The 23,570-nt window shown below is 37.9% G+C and overlaps 1 protein-coding gene across 1 annotated transcript in view; it reads left to right on the forward strand.

The window, feature by feature from the left end:
- Positions 1-23,570, forward strand: part of trpm2 (transient receptor potential cation channel, subfamily M, member 2) — a 40,772-nt gene that overhangs the window by 3,799 nt on the left and 13,403 nt on the right. The window contains exons 5-19 of the mRNA XM_087804562.1: positions 839-993; positions 1,071-1,251; positions 2,742-2,803; positions 2,865-3,065; positions 5,459-5,561; positions 5,815-5,936; positions 7,634-8,011; positions 8,441-8,566; positions 12,710-12,839; positions 12,917-13,062; positions 14,445-14,557; positions 16,029-16,127; positions 16,187-16,403; positions 16,466-16,584; positions 20,360-20,492. Coding sequence (XP_087660688.1) covers positions 839-993; positions 1,071-1,251; positions 2,742-2,803; positions 2,865-3,065; positions 5,459-5,561; positions 5,815-5,936; positions 7,634-8,011; positions 8,441-8,566; positions 12,710-12,839; positions 12,917-13,062; positions 14,445-14,557; positions 16,029-16,127; positions 16,187-16,403; positions 16,466-16,584; positions 20,360-20,492 — 2,285 coding nt within the window. The remainder of the gene's footprint in view (positions 1-838; positions 994-1,070; positions 1,252-2,741; positions 2,804-2,864; positions 3,066-5,458; positions 5,562-5,814; positions 5,937-7,633; positions 8,012-8,440; positions 8,567-12,709; positions 12,840-12,916; positions 13,063-14,444; positions 14,558-16,028; positions 16,128-16,186; positions 16,404-16,465; positions 16,585-20,359; positions 20,493-23,570) is intronic.

A 23,570-nucleotide genomic window follows, 5' to 3' on the forward strand; every position in this document is an offset into this window, starting at 1 on the left:
TATTGTGTTTGTTCCTTTATTATTGTGTTTGTTCCTTTTTTATTGTTTGTTCATTTATTATTGTGTTTGTTCATTTGTATTGTGTTTGTTCATTTTTTATGGTGTTTGTTCATTTATTATTGTGTTTGTTCATTTATTATTGTGTTTGTTCATTTTTATTGTGTTTGTTCATTTTTTAGTGTGTTTGTTCATTTATTATTTTGTGTTTGTTCATTTATTATTGTGTTTGTTCATTTTTATTGTGTTTGTTCATTTTTTAGTGTGTTTGTTCATTTATTATTGTGTTTGTTCATTTTTTATGGTGTTTGTCAATTTATTATTGTGGTTGATTATTGACGTTTGTGTTTGTTCATTTTGTATTGTGTTTGTTCATTTTTTATGGTGTTTGTTCATTTATTATTTTGTGTTTGTTCAATTTTATTGTGTTTGTTCATTTTTTATGGTGTTTGTTCATTTATTATTGTGTTTGTTCATTTTTATTGTGTTTGTTCATTTTGTATTGTGTTTGTTCATTTATTTTTGTGTTGTTCATTTTTATTGTGTTTGTTCATTTTTTAGTGTGTTTGTTCATTGATTATTGTGTTTGTTTATTTGTAGCTGTGTTTGTCCATTTTGTATTGTGCTTGTTCATTCATTATTGTGTTTGTTCATTTATTATTGTGTTTGTTCATTTATTATTGTTTTTGTTCATTTTTTATTGTGTTTGTTCATTTATTATTGTGTTTGTTAAAAGTTGTGGGGCAACAATATGTAGTCCTGGATACAACACAAACAACAACTAAATCTTCACACCTACACTTGTGTTTAGTTCCCATCGTTGTGTGTTTGTTGTCCACAGGCGCGTGGATCATCACCGGAGGAACCCACGCCGGAGTGATGAAGCACGTGGGTCAGGCGGTGAAGGACTACTCGCTGGGTAACGAACGAGTGGTGACCATCGGCATGGCAACCTGGGGGATCATACACAACAGGGAGGCCTTGGTGAACAAGACGGTAACACAAACCTGACACAAACGTGACACAATTAAAGACTTGATTAGATCTGACCAGGAAGATGATGTTCTGCTCAGGGATGCTTCCCTGCTCACTACACCATGGACGTCAACAACCAGGGTCGCCTCTCCTGCCTGGACAACAATCACACTCACTTCCTGCTGGTGGACGACGGAACTCAAGGCGGATACGGAGTCGAGATCGAACTGAGGTCACGTCTGGAGAAGTTTATCTCAGGGAAGCGTCTCATCAACACAGGTGATGGTGTATATATGTGTAGTATTGTCCAGTACTTGACTCTGGTGTTGTGATAGTGTAGTAACAAGTATATATGTGTATCACTGTATCCCCTCGTCCTCAGTCATAAGTGTATCCTCTCTACTCAGTCATCACTGTATCCTCTCGTCCTCAGTCATCACTGTATTCCCTTGTCCTCAGTCTTCACTGTTTCCTCTCATTCTCAAGCATCACTGTATCCCCTCGTCCTCAGTCTTCACTGTTTCCTCTCGTCCTCACTCATCACTGTATCCTCTCGTCCTCAGTCATCACTGTATTCCTGTTGTCCTCAGTCTTCTCTGTTTCCTCTCATTCTCAATCATCACTGTATCCTCTTGTCCTCAGTCATCACTGTATCCCCTCGTCCTCAGTCTTCACTGTTTCCTCTCGTCCTCACTCATCACTGTATCCTCTCGTCCTCAGTCATCACTGTATTCCTGTTGTCCTCAGTCTTCTCTGTTTCCTCTCATTCTCAATCATCACTGTATCCTCTTGTCCTCAGTCATCACTGTATCCCCTCGTCCTCAGTCTTCACTGTTTCCTCTCGTCCTCACTCATCACTGTATCCTCTCGTCCTCAGTCATCACTGTATTCCTGTTGTCCTCAGTTTTCACTGTTTCCTCTCATTCTCAATCATCACTGTATCCTCTTGTCCTCAGTCATCACTGTATCCCCTCGTCCTCAGTCTTCACTGTTTCCTCTCATTCTCAATCATCACTGTATCCTCTTGTCCTCAGTCATCACTGTATCCCCTCGTCCTCAGTCTTCACTGTTTCCTCTCATTCTCAATCATCACTGTATCCTCTTGTCCGGCCGGGTCTAGACAGGCATGTATGAGGGGGCAGCCACAAATCTTGAGGGGGCATTGTGCTGTTACTTACTTACTTACATGTAAGTTTGAGGGGGCACAACATTTATTTGAGGGGGCCAGGCCCCCTCTTGCCCCTGCCTAGACCCGGCCCTGGTCCTCAGTCTTCACTGTTTCCTCTCATTCTCAGTCATCACTGTATCCTCTTGTCCTCAGTCTTCACTGTACACTCTCATTCTCACTCATCACTGTATCCTCTTGTCCTCAGTCTTCACTGTACCCTCTCGTCCTCACTCATCACTGTATCCTCTCGTCCTCAGTCATCACTGTATCCTCTCGTCCTCAGTCATCACTGTATCCTCATCCTCAGTCATCACTGTATCCTCTTGTCCTCAGTCTTCACTGTACCCTCTCGTCCTCACTCATCACTGTATCCTCTTGTCCTCAGTCTTCACTGTACCCTCTTGTCCTTAGTCATCACTGTATCCTCTTGTCCTCAGCCTTCACTGTACCCTCTCGTCCTTAGTCATCACTGTATCCTCTTGTCCTCAGTCATCGCCTCGTTCTTCCATTAGCTGCAGAGGACATAATGACTGTTGCCATCTAGAGGCCAGATGTTTAAATGCTACACAAAAATGAACAAACGTGTGGTGTTACTTCACAGGCAAGAGTGCGACCATCCCAGTGGTGTGTCTGATTCTGGACGGTGGACCTGGAACTTTAAACGTGAGTCGTCGGTCGTGCAGATGCTCTGGACCCGGGTCTGACCCAGGTGCGCCCCCTACAGACCATGTACAATGCCATGCTCAACGACACCCCGTGTGTGGTCCTGGAGGGCTCGGGCAGAATCGCCGACGTCATCGCTCACGTGGCCTACATGCCGGGGTCAAAGGTCACCATGAGCCTCATCCATCAGCTGATGGTCAAGTTCTTCTGCCAAGAGTCGCGAACGTTCTCAGAACATCAGATCGTGGAGTGGACCAAGAAGGTGAAGATGCCGATTAGATGAATTAAATATAATTATGATAATAATAATGATAATGATAATGATAATGATGATAATGATGATAATGATAAGAATAATGATAATAATAATGATGATAATGATGATAATGATAAGAATAATGATAGTGGAGTGGACCAAGAAGGTGAAGATGCCGTTTAGATGAATTAAATATAATTATGATAATGATAATGATAATGATAATGATAATAATAATGATCATATTAATGATAATAATAATAATAATAATAATAATAATAATAATAATAATAATAATAATAATGATAATATTAATGATAATAATAATAATAATAATAATGATAATGATAATGATAATAATAATAATAATAATAATAATAATGATAATAATAATGATAATAATAATGATAATGATAATAATAATAATAATAATAATAATAATGATAATATTAATGATAATAATAATAATAATAATAATAATAATAATAATGATAATAATAATATTAATGATAATAATAATAATAATAATAATAATAATGATAATATTAATGATAATAATAATAATAATGATAATGATAATAATAATAATAATAATAATAATGATAATGATAATAATAATAATAATAATAATGATAATGATAATGATAATAATAATAATGATAATGATAATGATAATAATAATAATAATAATGATAATGATAATAATGATAATAATAATAATAATAATAATAATAATAATGATGATAATGATGATAATGATAAGAATAATGATAGTGGAGTGGACCAAGAAGGTGAAGATGCCGATTAGATGAATTAAATATAGAAGTAAATTCATTTAAATGAGACAAATAAGATCAAATAAAATCAATACATTTACAGTTGAAGATCATTCAATCATGAACTTATTATTATAATAAAATAAGAGACATTTCACATCAAAGAGTGAAATTAAATAATTAACGACAATAATGATGATAATAATAATGATAATAATGATAATAATAATGATGATGATAAAGATGATTATTATGATGATAATAATAATAAAGATGATAATAATGATAATAATTATGTTAATAATGATAATAATGATGATAATACAGATAATAATGATGATGATGATGATGATTATAATGATGATAATAATAATGATAATAATGATAATAAAGATAATAATAATAATAAAGATGATAATAATGATAATAATGATGATGATGATGATAATAATGATAATAATAATGATAATAATAATGATAATAATGATAATAATGATGATAATAATGATAATAATTATGTTAATAATGATAATAATGATGATAATACAGATAATAATGATAATAATAATGATAATAATAATGATAATAATAATGATAATAATAATGATAATAATGATAATAATAATGATAATAATGATAATACAGATAATAATGATAATGATAGTAATAATGATAATAATGATGATGATAAAGATGATTATTATGATGATAATAATAATAAAGATGATAATAATGATAATAATGATAATAATTATGATAATAATGATAATAATTATGTTAATAATGATAATAATGATGATAATACAGATAATAATGATAATAATAATGATAATAATAATGATAATAATAATGATAATAATAATGATAATAATGATAATAATTATGTTAATAATGATAATAATGATAATACAGATAATAATGATGATAATAATAATGATAATGATAGTAATAATGATAATAATGATGATGATAAAGATGATTATTATGATGATAATAATAATAAAGATGATAATAATGATAATAATTATGTTAATAATGATAATAATGATGATAATACAGATGATAATGATGATGATGATGATGATTATTATGATGATAATAATAATAATGATAATAAAGATAATAATAATAATAACGATGATAATAATGATAATAATGATGATGATGATGATAATAATGATGATAATAATGATGATAATAATGATAATAATAATGATAATAATGATGATAATACAGATAATAATGATAATAATAATGATAATAATAATGATAATAATGATGATAATAATGATAATAATGATAATAATAATAATAATGATGATAATGATGATAATAATGATGATTATAATGATTATAATGATTATAATGATGATAATAATGATAATAATGATAATAATGATGATAATAATGATTATAATGATTATAATGATGATAATAATGATAATGACGATAATGATAATAAAGATAATAATAATGATATTAATGATGATGATAATAAGGATATAAATGATAATAATAATGATAATAATTATGATGATGATGATTATGATGATAATAATAAAGATGATACTAATGATAATAATGATATTACTAATGATACTAATGATGTTTGTTGCTCCACAGATCCAGGACATCATCAGGATGCCTCACCTGCTGACGGTGTTGAGAGGAAGTGAGAAGACGAGCGGAGACATGGACGTGGCCGTCCTGCAGGCTCTGTTCAAAGGTAAACACCTGCACAGGTGAATAAAGCAAGTCATTAGCAAAGAAGGGAAGTTGTTTTTCTTATGGCCACGCCCACTTCCCGGTTTGATGGAATCTTTGGCCGAGAGTCTGACATTGCCATTGATGTAATTACTTGAGGCTCTTATGCTGGAGAAGAATCGATCAGAGGAAGCTTTAAGTGCCTCCACATGATGACTCATCGTTCATTAATGCATCTGTGAAGTGAAACCACGAGCATCTTCATCCTCTCGCAGCCTCCAGACACACTCAGGCTCTGGGAACATCAGCCTGGAAGCGTCAGCTGGAGCTCGCCATCGCCTGGAACCGCGTGGACATCGCCCAGACCGAGATCTTCACTGAGGAGTCGCAGTGGAAGGTGATCACAACCAACATGAACACAAATGAACACACAAATGAACAAACACAAATAAACACACAAATGAACACACACAAATGAACACATACAAATGAACACACACAAATGAACACACACAAATGAACACACACAAACGAACACACACAAACAAACACACACAAATGAACAGAAACAAATTAACCAAAACACATGAACACACACACATGAACACAGACAAATGAACACACACAAACGAACACACACAAACAAACACACACAAATTAACAGAAACAAATTAACCAACACACATGAACACACACACATGAACACAGACAAATGAACACACACAAATGACCCAAAACAAATTAACCAACACACATGAACACACACAAATGAACCAACACAAATGAACCAACACACATGAACACACACAAATGAACACACACAAATGACCAAACACAAATGAACACAAACAAATGAACAAACACAAATAAACACACACAAATGAACACACACAAATGAAAACACACAAATGAACACACACAAATGAACACACACAAACGAACACACACAAACGAACACACACAAATGAACACACGCAAACGAACACACACAAACGAACACACACAAATGAACACACACAAACGAACACACACAAACGAACACACACAAATGAACAGAAACAAATTAACCAACACACATGAACACACACACATGAACACACACAAATGAACCAACACAAATAACCAACACACATGAACACACACAAATGACCCAAAACAAATTAACCAACACACATGAACACACACAAATGAACACACACAAATAAACACACACAAATGAACACACACAAATGAACACACACAAATGAACCAACACAAATAACCAACACAAATGAACACACACAAATGAACACACACAAATGACCCAAAACAAATTAACCAACACACATGAACACACACAAATGAACACACACAAATGAACCAACACAAATGAACCAACACACATGAACACACACAATAAACAAACACAAATGAACCAACACAAATAACCAACACACATGAACACACGCAAATGAACACACACAAATTAACCAACACACATGAACACACACAAATGACCAAACACAAATGAACACAAACAAATGAACAAACACGAATGAACACACACAAATGAACACACACAAATGAAAACACACAAATGAACACACACCAATAAACACACACAAATGAACACACACAAATGACCTTAAATGAACACACACAAATGAACATACACAAATGAACAAACACAAATGAACAAACACAAATGAACAAACCCAAATGAACTCACACAAATAAAAAAACACTAATGAATACTCACAAATGAACACACACAAATGAAAAAACACAAATGAACAAACACAACCACAAGCAAACTATAACAACCTCAAATTAACAAACACAACAACAAATAAACAAACACAAATGAATTCATTCCTAATGAAAAAAAACATCATCAAATAAAAAGTAACATTGAGTTGTACGAAAAGAAAAACCCCACATAAAACAGACAAAAGTGAAAGCAAAAACTGAAAAAACACAAAATACATGGGAAAAATACAAAGTAAAAAAAAGGATCACAAAAACACATTAAAAAACTAATGCAAAGAAACACACTTCTTGTGTGTAGCGTTGTTGTGTTGGACTGTCTATAGTTGTCTACACACCAAACATCAGTCCTCAGACCTGCACTGGGCGATGGTGTCGGCTCTGGTGGGGAACAAGCCTCAGTTCGTGAAGCTGCTGCTGGAGAACGGCGTGAGTCTCCGAGACTTCCTGGAGCAAGGTGAGACCTTGAGCGCCCTCTACAGGCAGCTGCCCAACTGCTTCTTCCTGGCCAAGCTGGCCAAGCGTGTCCACAGCTCTCAGAACAGGAGGAGGAAACTGTTCAGGATCAAGTCCAGGGTCAAGTCCAGGATCTCTTCCAGGAGAGGAGAAGGAATTGCTCTGAGTCACGTGTCAGCAGAAGTGCGCCACCTGCTGGGCAGTTTCACTCAACATCTCTACCCTCCACCTGCCAAACACCTGAGCCTGTCTGTGGAGGAAACTCCTTCAGTGAGTTCTTCTTCTACTCTCGATGGAGGGATGGAGGGATGGATGGATGGATGGATGGATGGTTAGTGGGTGGATGGATGGATGGATGGATGGATGGTTAGTGGATGGATGGATGGATGGATGGATGGATGGATGGATGGATGGATGGATGGATGGATGGATGGATAGAAGGATGGAGGGATAGAAGGATGGAGGGATAGAAGGATGGATGGATGGATGGATGGATGGATGGATGGATGGATGGATGGATGGATGGATGGATGGATGGATGGTTAGTGGATGGATGAATGGATGGATGGATGGATGGATGGATGGATGGATGGATAGATAGATAGAAGGATGGAGGGATAGAAGGATGGATGGATGGATGGATGGATAGAAGGATGGATAAAATAATGGATGTTAAAAAACTCATTGTTCTGGTCTCAGGTGTCCAGGAGTGAGTCAGGTCAGGTGTTCACTGGTCAAGAGTCTCTCATGGATCCAGCCAGAGATTTGTTCTTGTGGTCAGTGGTTCAATGTAACATGGAGCTGTCGGAGATCACCTGGGAACAGGTAAGCATGTGTGTGTGTGTATGTGTGTGTGTGTGTGTGTGTGTTTGTGTTTGTTTTGTAACACAGGGTGTGTGTGAAGCAGTGCAGTAGCGTAGAGGTGCTTGCATGCTGCTTGCGGCTTTCTGCTTTCAGCTACCGCCGCTGGCTAACCCCTCCTGGGGGTGAAAAGATGAGCCAAGTGCGTAAGCCTCCTCTGCCAGTACATAGCCTCTCAACCACCAAGACTCCTGCAGTGCCTCCGTGTGGCCACACATGTTAACTGGGTACCTTGCAGTCCCAGGCTAAACTGCAGGGGATCTCGGAGCAGCAGTGGGCCCCAGAGGTGTGGTGTGCAGGCCCATCAGCCAGTAGTCATGCCCTGACACCCATCAACGACTGCCCCAGTTATGGGCAAATAACCCACTGCCTTGTGGGTTAGTCTTTTGAAAAAAAGCATGTGCTGGCGATGCACAACAGGTGGGCCTAAACAAACTCGAGCTGCGTGGGATAGTGGTATTTGGAAGGGGGTACTTGTCAGGCATGGGATTGGTCAGGCCAACTCAAATGGCATGAGGCTACTGACCCTCTGCTCCGAGCACAACCTGACCATAACCAACACCATCTTCCAGCAAAAGAACAAACATAAAACATCATGGATGCACCCACGTTCCAAACACTGGCCCCTGATTGATTACATCATTGTGAGGCGCTGTGACATTGTGACGTTCTCCAAACCCGGGCCATGAGAGGTGCAGAATGCTGGACAGATCATTGCATGATAACGACCAAGGTCCTCATGAAAGGGCATCCCCCCCATGAGAAAACATGGAGCCAGTAGGAAGAGATGAGACTGTGCCCACCTGAAAGATTCCACAACTAGGAATGTGTTTCGTCGCTCACTGGCCGAGAAACTAGGGGAGCTAGAACCCCTCCTAAGTGGTGACAGTGCCACAGAACAACAATGGTCCTCTGTTACTGCAGCCCTTCAGGAAGCAGCAGCCCAATCAATAGTTTCAAAAGCAAGAATCATCAGGACTCGTTTGATAACAACTCAGATTCCATCCATAACCTGCTAGGCAGCATGCACAAGGCACATCAGGAAACCCTGAATAACCCCTCTTCCAGCAACGCCAGACAGAGATGGCAGAGATCGCGATGGGAAGTGCAGAGAACTTTCAGGTCCATGCAGAACGTTTGGTGGACGGAGAAGCCACGTGAAATTCAGGCATTCAAGGATAGAAAGGACATGCACAACTTCTATAACTCAGTGAAATCTATATAAGGCCCAACAAGTCACTGCATCACTCTCCTGAAAAAAAGCAGATGGGCTTAAAGTCCTGAAAGACCAAGATAGTATCCTAGTAAGGTAGGCTGAACATTTCAGCACCCTCCTAAATCTCCCAAATAAGGACTCTGATGCAGACCATCTTCCAAGAACTTCCCGAATTTCCCCCTATGGACAACCTTAGCCAACCGCCATCCTTCTTAGAAGTTCTGTCAGCTGTCTGCACCCTGAAGGATAACAAGTCTCTCGGCTCTGATAATATCCCTGCAGAACTGCTGAAACAGAGCATGAGAACATTACACCGCTACATAACCAAGGTCTGGGCTGATGAGAACATCCCACAGCAATGGAGAGACGCCACAATTGTCACTATATTTAAGAACAAAAGTGATAAGGCTGTCTGTGGTAACCATAGTGGCATATCACTTCTTGCTATGGCAGGCAAGGTCCTGGCCAGGTGATGCTTCAAAGGCTAATAAAAAACATCACGGAGCCAATGCTTCCTGAGTCGCAGTGCGGGTTTAGAAAGAACAGGAGCACAGTCGACCTGGTTTTTACAACTCGGCAACTGCAAGAAAAGATCAGGGAGAAACATCAAGACCTGTTTATGGCTTTTGTCGACCTCTCCAAAGCCCTCAACACTGTGAAGTTAGATCTCTTGTGGGACTTCCTAGTTTATAAACATCATCCGTCAATTCCATGATGGAATGACAGCTAGGGTGTCAATAAGAGGCCAAGAGTCTAGCCCATTCCCAGTGCGTACAGGGGTCAGACAAGGGTGTGTACTGGCACCAGTAATTTTTAACATCTTCCTCTTATCTGTCAGCTGGATGACAGACACAAGGACATCGAAGACAAGAATGGGGTAACAGTAGCATATAGGCTGGATGGTAACCTCTTTAATATTAGGAGGCTGCAGGCTTCAACCAAACTGCACAAGGTTAGGATACTTGAGTTGCAGTATGCGGATGACTGTGCTCTTGTATCTCACTCACCACAAGATGTGTACTAGATGCAGCAGCTAGGGCATACAGCAGGACGGGACTGACCATCGACACTGCCAAGACTGAGGTCATCTGCCAGTGGAGCAGCAACATCCCACCCACACCCCCTGTCTTCACTGTATCAGAGGAAAAACCGTCAGGGGTTCCATCTTTCAAATACCTGGGGAGGATTCTGTCTGAAGACAACAACACTGACATGGAGATCCAGTACAGAATTAATCAAGCAACAGCGGCCTATGGGAGACTCAGACGCCGGGTTTTCCAGAACAAAAACCTTCACTTAAGCACACAAATCTCTGTCTACCAAGCAGTCTGCATCACCACCCTCCTCTACAGCTGTGAAGCCTGGGTTACCTACAGCCGGCACATCAGGTCCCTGGAACAGTTCAACATCCGCTGTCTTCAGCGCATCCCTCGAATAACTTGGTGTGACCGAAGAGCCGCAAACTGAGATCCTGAGAAGAACAGGCTGCAAAAGTATTTTTGTATGGCAGTGCTCTGCTGAATGGTTATATATGTGTGTGTATATACATGTACATATGTGTATATACATGTGTGTATCCACAGTGAAGAGATTGTGTGTGTATATATGTGTATATACTTGTGTGTATCCACAGTGAAGAGATTGTGTGTGTATATATGTGTATATACATGTGTGTATCCACAGTGTACAGATTGTGTGTGTATATATGTATATATACATGTGTGTATCCACAGTGAAGAGATTGTGTGTGTATATATGTGTATATACATGTGTGTATCCACAGTGAAGAGATTGTGTGTGTATATATGTGTATATACATGTGTGTATCCACAGTGTACAGATTGTGTGTATATACATGTGTGTATCCACAGTGTACAGATTGTGTGTATATACATGTGTGTATCCACAGTGTACAGATTGTGTGTGTAAATACATGTGTGTATCCACAGTGTACAGATTGTGTGTGTATATATGTGTGTATCCACAGTGTACAGATTGTGTGTGTATATACATGTGTGTATCCACAGTGTACAGATTGTGTGTGTATACATGTGTGTATCCACAGTGTACAGATTGTGTGTATATACATGTGTGTATCCACAGTGTACAGATTGTGTGTGTATATACATGTGTGTATCCACAGTGTACAGATTGGGTGTATATACATGTGTGTATCCACAGTGTACAGATTGTGTGTGTATATATGTGTATATTCATGTGTGTATCCACAGTGAAGAGATTGTGTGTGTATATATGTGTATATACATGTGTGTATCCACAGTGTACAGATTGTGTGTGTATATATGTGTATATACATGTGTGTATCCACAGTGTACAGATTGTGTGTATATACATGTGTGTATCCACAGTGTACAGATTGTGTGTGTAAATACATGTGTGTATCCACAGTGTACAGATTGTGTGTGTATATATGTGTGTATCCACAGTGTACAGATTGTGTGTGTATATACATGTGTGTATCCACAGTGTACAGATTGTGTGTGTATACATGTGTGTATCCACAGTGTACAGATTGTGTGTATATACATGTGTGTATCCACAGTGTACAGATTGTGTGTGTATATACATGTGTGTATCCACAGTGTACAGATTGTGTGTATATACATGTGTGTATCCACAGTGTACAGATTGTGTGTGTATATATGTGTATATTCATGTGTGTATCCACAGTGTACAGATTGTGTGTGTATATATGTGTATATTCATGTGTGTATCCACAGTGTACAGATTGTGTGTGTATATATGTGTATATACATGTGTGTATCCACAGTGAAGAGATTGTGTGTGTATATATGTGTATATACATGTGTGTATCCACAGTGTACAGATTGTGTGTGTATATATGTGTATATTCATGTGTGTATCCACAGTGTACAGATTGTGTATGTGCTGCTCTGGCTGCCAGTAAGATCCTGAAGAACATGTCGATGGAAGGAAGTGATGCAGACGAGGTCGAGGACATGAGGCTGATGGCTCGACACTATGAGGACCATGCGATTGGTAATGTCTGGATGTTGACCTTCAACTCCTGTGTGTAACACGGGAAGGTGTGTGTGTGTGTGTGTGTGTGTGAGAAGGTGTGTTCACGCAGTGCTACAGCAGCGACGAGGAGCGAGCGAAGAAGTTGCTGGTGCGAGTCTCTCCGTTCTGGGGCAGAACCACGTGTCTGCGTCTGGCCCTGGAGGCCGACAACAAGAACTTCGTGTCTCTGTCGGGGGTTCAGGTGAGAAGAACACAAAAAACACAAACATTGTGTGTGATTTTACTATTTTTAAGATGAAAAATAACACAGTAGTTTAATAACACAATTACACAAACGTTGTAATATCTTCATACACTTTATATTTTAGCTTTTTTTCCTGAAATAATTCTGTTTGTTCTCAATGTTTTGAGGGTCATCTACCCCCCCTTTGTTGCATGGTCTACACCAGGGCTGTCAATTGAAAATAAGTTACAAAAATGTAACTTTTTGAGCACAAGATAAACTACAAATGAATAAACACAACCTCAAAGTAACCAACACAATCAACAATGAACAACCACCAATGAAAACTCAACCACAACAAACAAACATAAGAAAAAATGAACAAACACACAACAAACATGTATATTTGACCAGAAAAAAACTTGAAATTAACAAACACAACCAGAAATGAACTAAACATCAGATGAAAAACCACAAATTAACAACAACAACCTCAAGTGAACAAACACAAATGAACAAACACCGAATGAACACAAACACAAATAAAAAATACAACCTCAAGTGAACAAACACAAATGAACAAATGAAAAACATCACCAAATAAAGTGAGTTTCACAAAAAACAAAAACATAAAAGAGACAAAACACCAGATGACATGCAACACACAAGTGTAAAAACACAATTAAATGAAAAACAAAAAACGATAACACAGAAAAGAAAAAGACAAATCAAAGAGTATAAAAATACTTACACAAATGTAACTGACATCAGATCCAAGTAACATTGATGTGAATTTAAAGTCAACAAATCAAAACACAAAGTAACAATAACAATAAAACACAAATAAACCAAAGGAGTGTAAACTGAAAAAACACAACACCTATGTAAAAAACATCTAAAATATCACCAACTTTTGAAACAATTAAAAAAAAAAAGCAGAATACATGGAAAAAAAATCACAAAAATTGTTCTGACCTTGATTACAAAATACATTTTCTCCCCAAAAAATGCTGCTTGTTCTCAACGTTTTGGGGATCATCTACCCCCCCTTCGTTTCATGGTCAACAAAAACGAACAAAACATTATTAAACAACCACAGATGATCACACATAAAAACAAATGAACAAACACAACTAAAAATGAAGAAAATAAATATTGAACAACCACAGATGATCACACATAACAACAAATCAACAAACACAACTTCATTTTCTCCCCAAAAAATGCAGCTTGTTCTCAACGTTTTGAGGACCATCTACCCCCCCTTCGTTACATGGTCTACATCAAGTTCAGTTAAAAAACAAGTAACAAAAATGTTACTTTTCGACCACAAGATAAACTTGTTTTTCCTCCTAAAAAACACAAACAAATAGTCAGGAGTTTGAAACGTTGTTCCTCAGGCTCACCTGACCCAGATCTGGTGCGGAGAACTTTCCGTGGACAATCCTGTGTGGAAGGTTCTGACCTGCATGATCTTCTTCCCGCTCGTCTACACCGGCTTCCTGGTGTATCGGTGAGTGACGGCATGTTTCCCGGCAGATCTTCTTCTGATCGTCATCAGGAGAACGTTTGTGGTCACAGTCGTGCAGTAAACTTATTTTTTATTCATCGACTCCAGAGCAAACAAAGAGTCGTTTTCAGGATCTCAAAGATCGTCTCCTTAGAGTCAGTCGTGGACAATTTGGTGATTCATTGATGTTCTCTGCTGTTGAAGCATCTCATCATGTGTTTATTTACACTACAGTTTGTGTTTATTTACACTACAGTTTGTGTTTATTTACACTACAGTTTGTGTTTATTTACACTACAGTTTGTGTTTATTTACACTACAGTTTGTGTTTATTTACACTACAGTTTGTGTTTATTTACACTACAGTTTGTGTTTATTTACACTACAGTTTGTGTTTATTTACACTACAGTTTGTGTTTTTTTCTCTTAAAAGACAGAGAATTGTTTCCAAAATAACGTTTTCTTTTGCTTTTCTTCATCAAAACAACATAAAATATAATGATTGCAAATACAAATCTATTGTTTCACTAATTTCACTTTAAATAGCTGTTTATTGATCAACTCTGATCAATACACACTATATTGATTATCTTTCATTTGAAGTTTTTTCTTTGTACTTTTATTTTATTTAAAGATGTAGAAATGTTTGCAAAATATTTGTTTTTATTCAAAATATTTGTGGAATGTTATATAGATATTATTATTCAATATATTCAGTACATTTTTGTGTAGTTTATTTCTTTGTGTATTCGTTTTTTAAGACTCTTTAAAATGCTTGTATATTAATCTATAATACACAACTGGTAAGAAATATAATTATACTGTCAGTTAATATTTTATCTTGTGTATTAGAGTGTGTTTTTTTTAATATAATTTTGGTTTGTGTTGAAGCAAAGCTCCTAAAATTATCAATTTTATTATATTTTATCAATTATTTTACACCATTTGGAATTAAATAAGGAAGTAAAAAATATATTTATTAGAAAAATACTTTCAAAGTAATCTCTTCTTTGTTTAAAATAATTTGGAATTGATTGATTATATATATATATATATATATATATATATACATTTTTAATAATAGTTTCTGTTTTTGTCTTCAAATATTAAGAAATAATTCCTTCTTAATTTAAAATAATTTTGAATATTAATAAATCAATAAATATGTATCGATTTGTATTATATACTTATTAACACTAATTGAATATTTGTATTCTTTCTTGATCAATACAAAATCAAAATATCAAATTTTCATTTTTGTGCTAAATACACTAATATTTTATTCATTGTAATAGATTTGTTTTATACACTAATACTTATAAACGAAGAATACATTATTGTAAATGTTTGGCTCGACAGCAGCTTCTATAAATTAACTTTAAATATAGCTATTGATCAAACGTTTCTCTAAAAACAAAACTATATATTTTCACTTGTTAAAAACAGTCACTAAGTGTCGTTAATCTTCATCCAGACGCGACGAGATGATCCAGAGAGAGTCGAGGAGGAACAATCAGCTGAAGACCATGGAGTCGGTGACAGGAAGTGTGTTTCTGAAGAGGTCACGTGACCCGTGAGTGACCACCGACCACGTCAGAAGGGTCTCGAGAGTGAAGGTCTTGATCTCCGCAGGTTGTCCTCGGGCACGCCCTCGCTGGACTGCTGGTCCAGGCTGGTGGGCTTGTTCGGTTCCCCTCAGGTCAAGTTCTACTGGAGCATCGTGTCGTACTTCGTCTTCCTCTTCCTCTTCGCCGTGCTGCTGATGATGGACTTCCAGGAGACGCCGTCGCCCGCCGAGCTGCTGCTGTACGTCTGGCTGCTGTCGCTGCTCTGCGAGGAGGTCCGGCAGGTGAGGAGGTCTTTCTACGAAAGGGGTCTCGTTCGGGACTGACGTCGTCTCCAACATCTCAGATGTTCTACGACCCGGATGGGTTCGGGTTCCGGAAGAAGGCCAGGATTTACATCAAGGACATCTGGAACATCTTAGATGTTTCGTCCATCGTGCTCTTCTTCCTCGGCCTCGCGTTCAGGTTCGTTTTCTTTCTTCCTGGACTTAAGGATGAACTTATGAAAAACTCCTGCTCTCATGTAGTGAATGTTCTTCAAGACGCAGTAACTTCTCATCATGACCATGTTTTACACTTTATTACTTTATAAAGTTGCTCTGAAATCTGGACGAACGAGAGGTTACGAGAGTCTATTATGACGTAATAATGGATTCACTCCTCCTCCAGCTGTAATCACACTTTGTTTATACAACGAGTCCCTTGGAGGTGGAAACTTCCATGATTGATGATGCACAGTGACAAACCTCCATGTTTGACAAATCACAGCAGAGTAGGTGTGGTTATGGTCAACAAGATTTAATCTCCAACCGTGTCAGTGGGCGGAGCTTAAGATCATTTTCTAATGTCGATATTTCAATGAAAAGAGAGTTTTTTTTACAAACACACACTGATGATACAATAGAGTCACACATCACAACAACACACACACTGATGATAAAATAGAGTCACACATCACAACAACACACACACTGATGATAAAATAGAGTCACACATCACAACAACACACACACTGATGATACAATAGAGTCACACATCACAACAACACAAACACACTGATGATACAATAGAGTCACACATCACAACAACACACACACACTGATGATACAATAGAGTCACACATCACAACAACACACACACTGATGATACAATAGAGTCACACATCACAACAACACAAACACACTGATGATACAATAGAGTCACACATCACAACAACACACACACACTGATGATACAATAGAGTCACACATCACAACAACACACACACTGATGATACAATAGAGTCACACATCACAACAACACAAACACACTGATGATACAATAGAGTCACACATCACAACAACACACACACACTGATGATACAATAGAGTCACACATCACAACAACACACACACTGATGATACAATAGAGTCACACATCACAACAACACACACACACTGATGATACAATAGAGTCACACATCACAACAACACACACACTTATGATACAATAGAGTCACACATCACAACAACACACACACTGATGATACAATAGAGTCACACATCACAACAACACACACACTGATGATACAATAGAGTCACACATCACAACAACACACACACTGATGATACAATAGAGTCACACATCACAACAACACACACACTGATGATACAATAGAGTCACACATCACAACAACACACACACTGATGATACAATAGAGTGACACATTACAACACACACACACACATTGATGATATAATAGAGTCACACATCACGACAACACACACACACTGATGATACAATAGAGTCACACATCACAACAACACACACACTGATGATACAATAGAGTCACACATCACAACAACACACACACTGATGATACAAGAGAGTCACACATTACAACACACACACACACTGATGATACAATAGAGTCACACATCACAACAACACACACACTGATGATACAATAGAGTCACACATCACAACAACACAAACACACTGATGATACAATAGAGTCACACATCACAACAACACACACACACTGATGATACAATAGAGTCACACATCACAACAACAAACACACACTGACGATACAATAGAGTCACACATCACAACAACACACACACTGATGATACAATAGAGTGACACATTACAACACACACACACACACATTGATGATACAATAGAGTCACACATCACAACAACAAACACACACTGACGATACAATAGAGTCACACATCACAACAACACACACACACTGATGATACAATAGAGGCACAAATCACAACAACACACACACACACTGACGATACAATAGAGTCACACATCACAACAACACACACACACACTGACGATACAATAGAGTCACACATCACAACAACACACACACACACTGATGATACAATAGAGTCACACATCACAACAACACACACACTGATGATAAAATAGAGTCACACATCACAACAACACACACACTGATGATACAATAGAGTCACACATCACAACAACACAAACACACTGATGATACAATAGAGTCACACATCACAACAACACACACACACTGATGATACAATAGAGTCACACATCACAACAACACACACACTGATGATACAATAGAGTCACACATCACAACAACACAAACACACTGATGATACAATAGAGTCACACATCACAACAACACACACACACTGATGATACAATAGAGTCACACATCACAACAACACACACACTGATGATACAATAGAGTCACACATCACAACAACACAAACACACTGATGATACAATAGAGTCACACATCACAACAACACACACACACTGATGATACAATAGAGTCACACATCACAACAACACACACACTGATGATACAATAGAGTCACACATCACAACAACACACACACACTGATGATACAATAGAGTCACACATCACAACAACACACACACTTATGATACAATAGAGTCACACATCACAACAACACACACACTGATGATACAATAGAGTCACACATCACAACAACACACACACTGATGATACAATAGAGTCACACATCACAACAACACACACACTGATGATACAATAGAGTCACACATCACAACAACACACACACTGATGATACAATAGAGTCACACATCACAACAACACACACACTGATGATACAATAGAGTGACACATTACAACACACACACACACATTGATGATATAATAGAGTCACACATCACGACAACACACACACACTGATGATACAATAGAGTCACACATCACAACAACACACACACTGATGATACAATAGAGTCACACATCACAACAACACACACACTGATGATACAAGAGAGTCACACATTACAACACACACACACACTGATGATACAATAGAGTCACACATCACAACAACACACACACTGATGATACAATAGAGTCACACATCACAACAACACAAACACACTGATGATACAATAGAGTCACACATCACAACAACACACACACACTGATGATACAATAGAGTCACACATCACAACAACAAACACACACTGACGATACAATAGAGTCACACATCACAACAACACACACACTGATGATACAATAGAGTGACACATTACAACACACACACACACACATTGATGATACAATAGAGTCACACATCACAACAACAAACACACACTGACGATACAATAGAGTCACACATCACAACAACACACACACACTGATGATACAATAGAGGCACAAATCACAACAACACACACACACACTGACGATACAATAGAGTCACACATCACAACAACACACACACACACTGACGATACAATAGAGTCACACATCACAACAACACACACACACACTGATGATACAATAGAGTCACACATCACAACAACACACACACACTGACGATACAATAGAGTCACACATCACAACAACACACACACACTGATGATACAATAGAGTCACACATCACAACAACACACACACTGATGATATAATAGAGTCATACATCACAACAACAAACACACACTGACGATACAATGGAGTCACACATCACAACAACAAACACACACTGACGATACAATGGAGTCACACATCACAACAACAAACACACACTGACGATACAATAGAGTCACAATCTCTCTCATATTTATTTACTATCGAACCCTCAGGAAGGAAATGACAACAGTTTATTCAGACTCTTGCTAATACTTTGGTGTTTGCTTCATATACATTATGTTCTCGCCATGATCTCGTCTCTCATTGGTCGAATCCATCCTTGACCAGACTGACCACTGAGCTGTTCTACGCTGGAAAGATCATCCTCTGCATAGACTTCGTTGTCTTCTGCCTGCGTCTCATGGCCATCTTCACCATCAGCAAAACCCTCGGACCCAAGATCATCATCGTCAAGAAGATGGTGAGTCACGTACTTCAAAACTCTGTTGAAGTATATCATGATACAGGGTCAACGATACAATATATAGTGATAGTGTAGTAACAAGTATATATGTGTAGTATTGTCCAGTACTTGACTCTGGTGTTGTGATAGTGTAGTAACAAGTATATATGTATAGTATTGTCCAGTACTTGACTCTGGTGTTGTGATAGTGTAGTAACAAGAATATATATGTGTAGTATTGTCCAGTACTTGACTCTGGTGTTGTGATAGTGTAGTAACAAGTATATATGTGTAGTATTGTCCAGTACTTGACTCTGGTGTTGTGATAGTGTAGTAACAAGGATATATGTGTAGTATTGTCCAGTACTTGACTCTGGTGTTGTGATAGTGTAGTAACAAGTATATATGTATAGTATTGTCCAGTACTTGACTCTGGTGTTGTGATAGTGTAGTAACAAGAATATATATGTGTAGTATTGTCCAGTACTTGACTCTGGTGTTGTGATAGTGTAGTAACAAGTATATATGTGTAGTATTGTCGAGTACTTGACTCTGGTGTTGTGATAGTGTAGTAACAAGGATATATGTGTAGTATTGTCCAGTACTTGACTCTGGTGTTGTGATAGTGTAGTAACAAGTATATATGTGTAGTATTGTCCAGTACTTGACTCTGGTGTTGTGATAGTGTAGTAACAAGTATATATGTGTAGTATTGTCCAGTACTTGACTCTGGTGTTGTGATAGTGTAGTAACAAGTATATATGTGTAGTATTGTCCGAGTACTTGTCTCTGGTGTTGTGATAGTGTAGTAACAAGTATATATGTGTAGTATTGTCCAGTACTTGACTCTGGTGTTGTAGTATTTACAGACCACATGACTCTTGACGAAGTCGTAACTACTTTCATTTGTTTTCAAACCAAAATATGTCCAAACATCAGCTTTAAAAAAAGCTGCTGAAGTCACTGTATCCTCTCGTCCTCAGTCATCACTGTAACCTCTCGTCCTTAGACATTGCCGGGATCTCTTGTCAAGAATGTGGGGATATGATATATATCACGATACAGGGAGAACAATATAATATACTGTGAAATACGATGATACTGTAGGAACAAGGATATATTTTTGTAGTAGTCACTGTAATAGTCACTGTATCCTCTCGTCCTCAGTCGTCGCCGGGATTGCCTTCTTCCTTTAGCTGTGTAGAACGTAATGCTGCCATCTGTCGGCCGGAGGTTTAATTGCAACACAGCCTTTACATGCATGTAAATTGTAAATAGAATAAAAAAATTAATACATAGTATTATGAAGACAAGAAATTGCGATATTAAAGTGTATTTGTATTTTCTTACGACCCAATTTATTTCTACACAAACTTATTTATACGACCGTCTTGTATACGATATGACAAACCAACATCTACTTAACAAGCGGCTGTAGTCGACTGTATCCTCTCGTCCTCAGTCATAGCCCGGATTTCATTGTTCCTTTAGCTGCGGAGGCCGTAACGACTGCTGCCACCTAGTGGCCCGGAGGTTTAATTGCAACACAAAAATGAACAAATGCTGTGATAATTTGCTGCAGATGATGGACATGTTCATCTTCATGTGCTGCAGATGATGGACATGTTCATCTTCATGTGCTTCAGATGATGGACATGTTCATCTTCATGTGCTGCAGATGATGGACATGTTCATCTTCATCTGCTGCAGATGATGGACATGTTCATCTTCATGTGCTTCAGATGATGGACATGTTCATCTTCATGTGCTGCAGATGATGGACATGTTCATCTTCATGTGCCGCAGATGATGGACATGTTCATCTTCATGTGCCGCAGATGATGGACATGTTCATCTTCATGTGCCGCAGATGATGAACATGTTCATCTTCATGTGCTGCAGATGATGGACATGTTCATCTTCATGTGCTGCAGATGATGGACATGTTCATCTTCATGTGCTGCAGATGATGGACATGTTCATCTTCATGTGCCGCAGATGATGGACATGTTCATCTTCATGTGCTGCAGATGATGAACATGTTCATCTTCATGTGCTGCAGATTATGGACATGTTCATCTTCATGTGCCGCAGATGATGGACATGTTCATCTTCATGTGCTGCAGATGATGAACATGTTCATCTTCATGTGCTGCAGATGATGAACATGTTCATCTTCATGTGCTTCAGATTATGGACATGTTCATCTTCATCTGCTGCAGATGATGGACATGTTCATCTTCATGTGCTGCAGATGATGGACATGTTCATCTTCATGTGCTGCAGATGATGAACATGTTCATCTTCATGTGCCGCAGATGATGGACATGTTCATCTTCATGTGCTTCAGATGATGGACATGTTCATCTTCATGTGCTTCAGATGATAGACATGTTCATCTTCATGTGCTTCAGATGATGGACATGTTCATCTTCATGTGCTTCAGATGATGGACATGTTCATCTTCATGTGCTTCAGATGATAGACATGTTCATCTTCATGTGCTTCAGATGATGGACATGTTCATCTTCATGTGCTTCAGATGATGGACATGTTCATCTTCATGTGCTGCAGATGATGGACATGTTCATCTTCATGTGCTGCAGATGATGTACATGTTCATCTTCATGTGCTGCAGATGATGGACATGTTCATCTTCATGTGCTTCAGATGATAGACATGTTCATCTTCATGTGCTTCAGATGATGGACATGTTCATCTTCATGTGCTTCAGATGATGGACATGTTCATCTTCATGTGCTTCAGATGATAGACATGTTCATCTTCATGTGCTTCAGATGATGGACATGTTCATCTTCATGTGCTGCAGATGATGTACATGTTCATCTTCATGTGCTGCAGATGATGGACATGTTCATCTTCATGTGCTTCAGATGATGGACATGTTCATCTTCATGTGCTTCAGATGATAGACATGTTCATCTTCATGTGCTTCAGATGATGGACATGTTCATCTTCATGTGCTTCAGATGATAGACATGTTCATCTTCATGTGCTTCAGATGATGGACATGTTCATCTTCATGTGCTTCAGATGATGGACATGTTCATCTTCATGTGCTTCAGATGATAGACA

Source organism: Callionymus lyra, chromosome 12, assembly GCF_982586985.1.
Source record: "Callionymus lyra chromosome 12, fCalLyr1.hap1.1, whole genome shotgun sequence".
NCBI classification, from domain to species: Eukaryota; Metazoa; Chordata; class Actinopteri; order Syngnathiformes; family Callionymidae; genus Callionymus; species Callionymus lyra.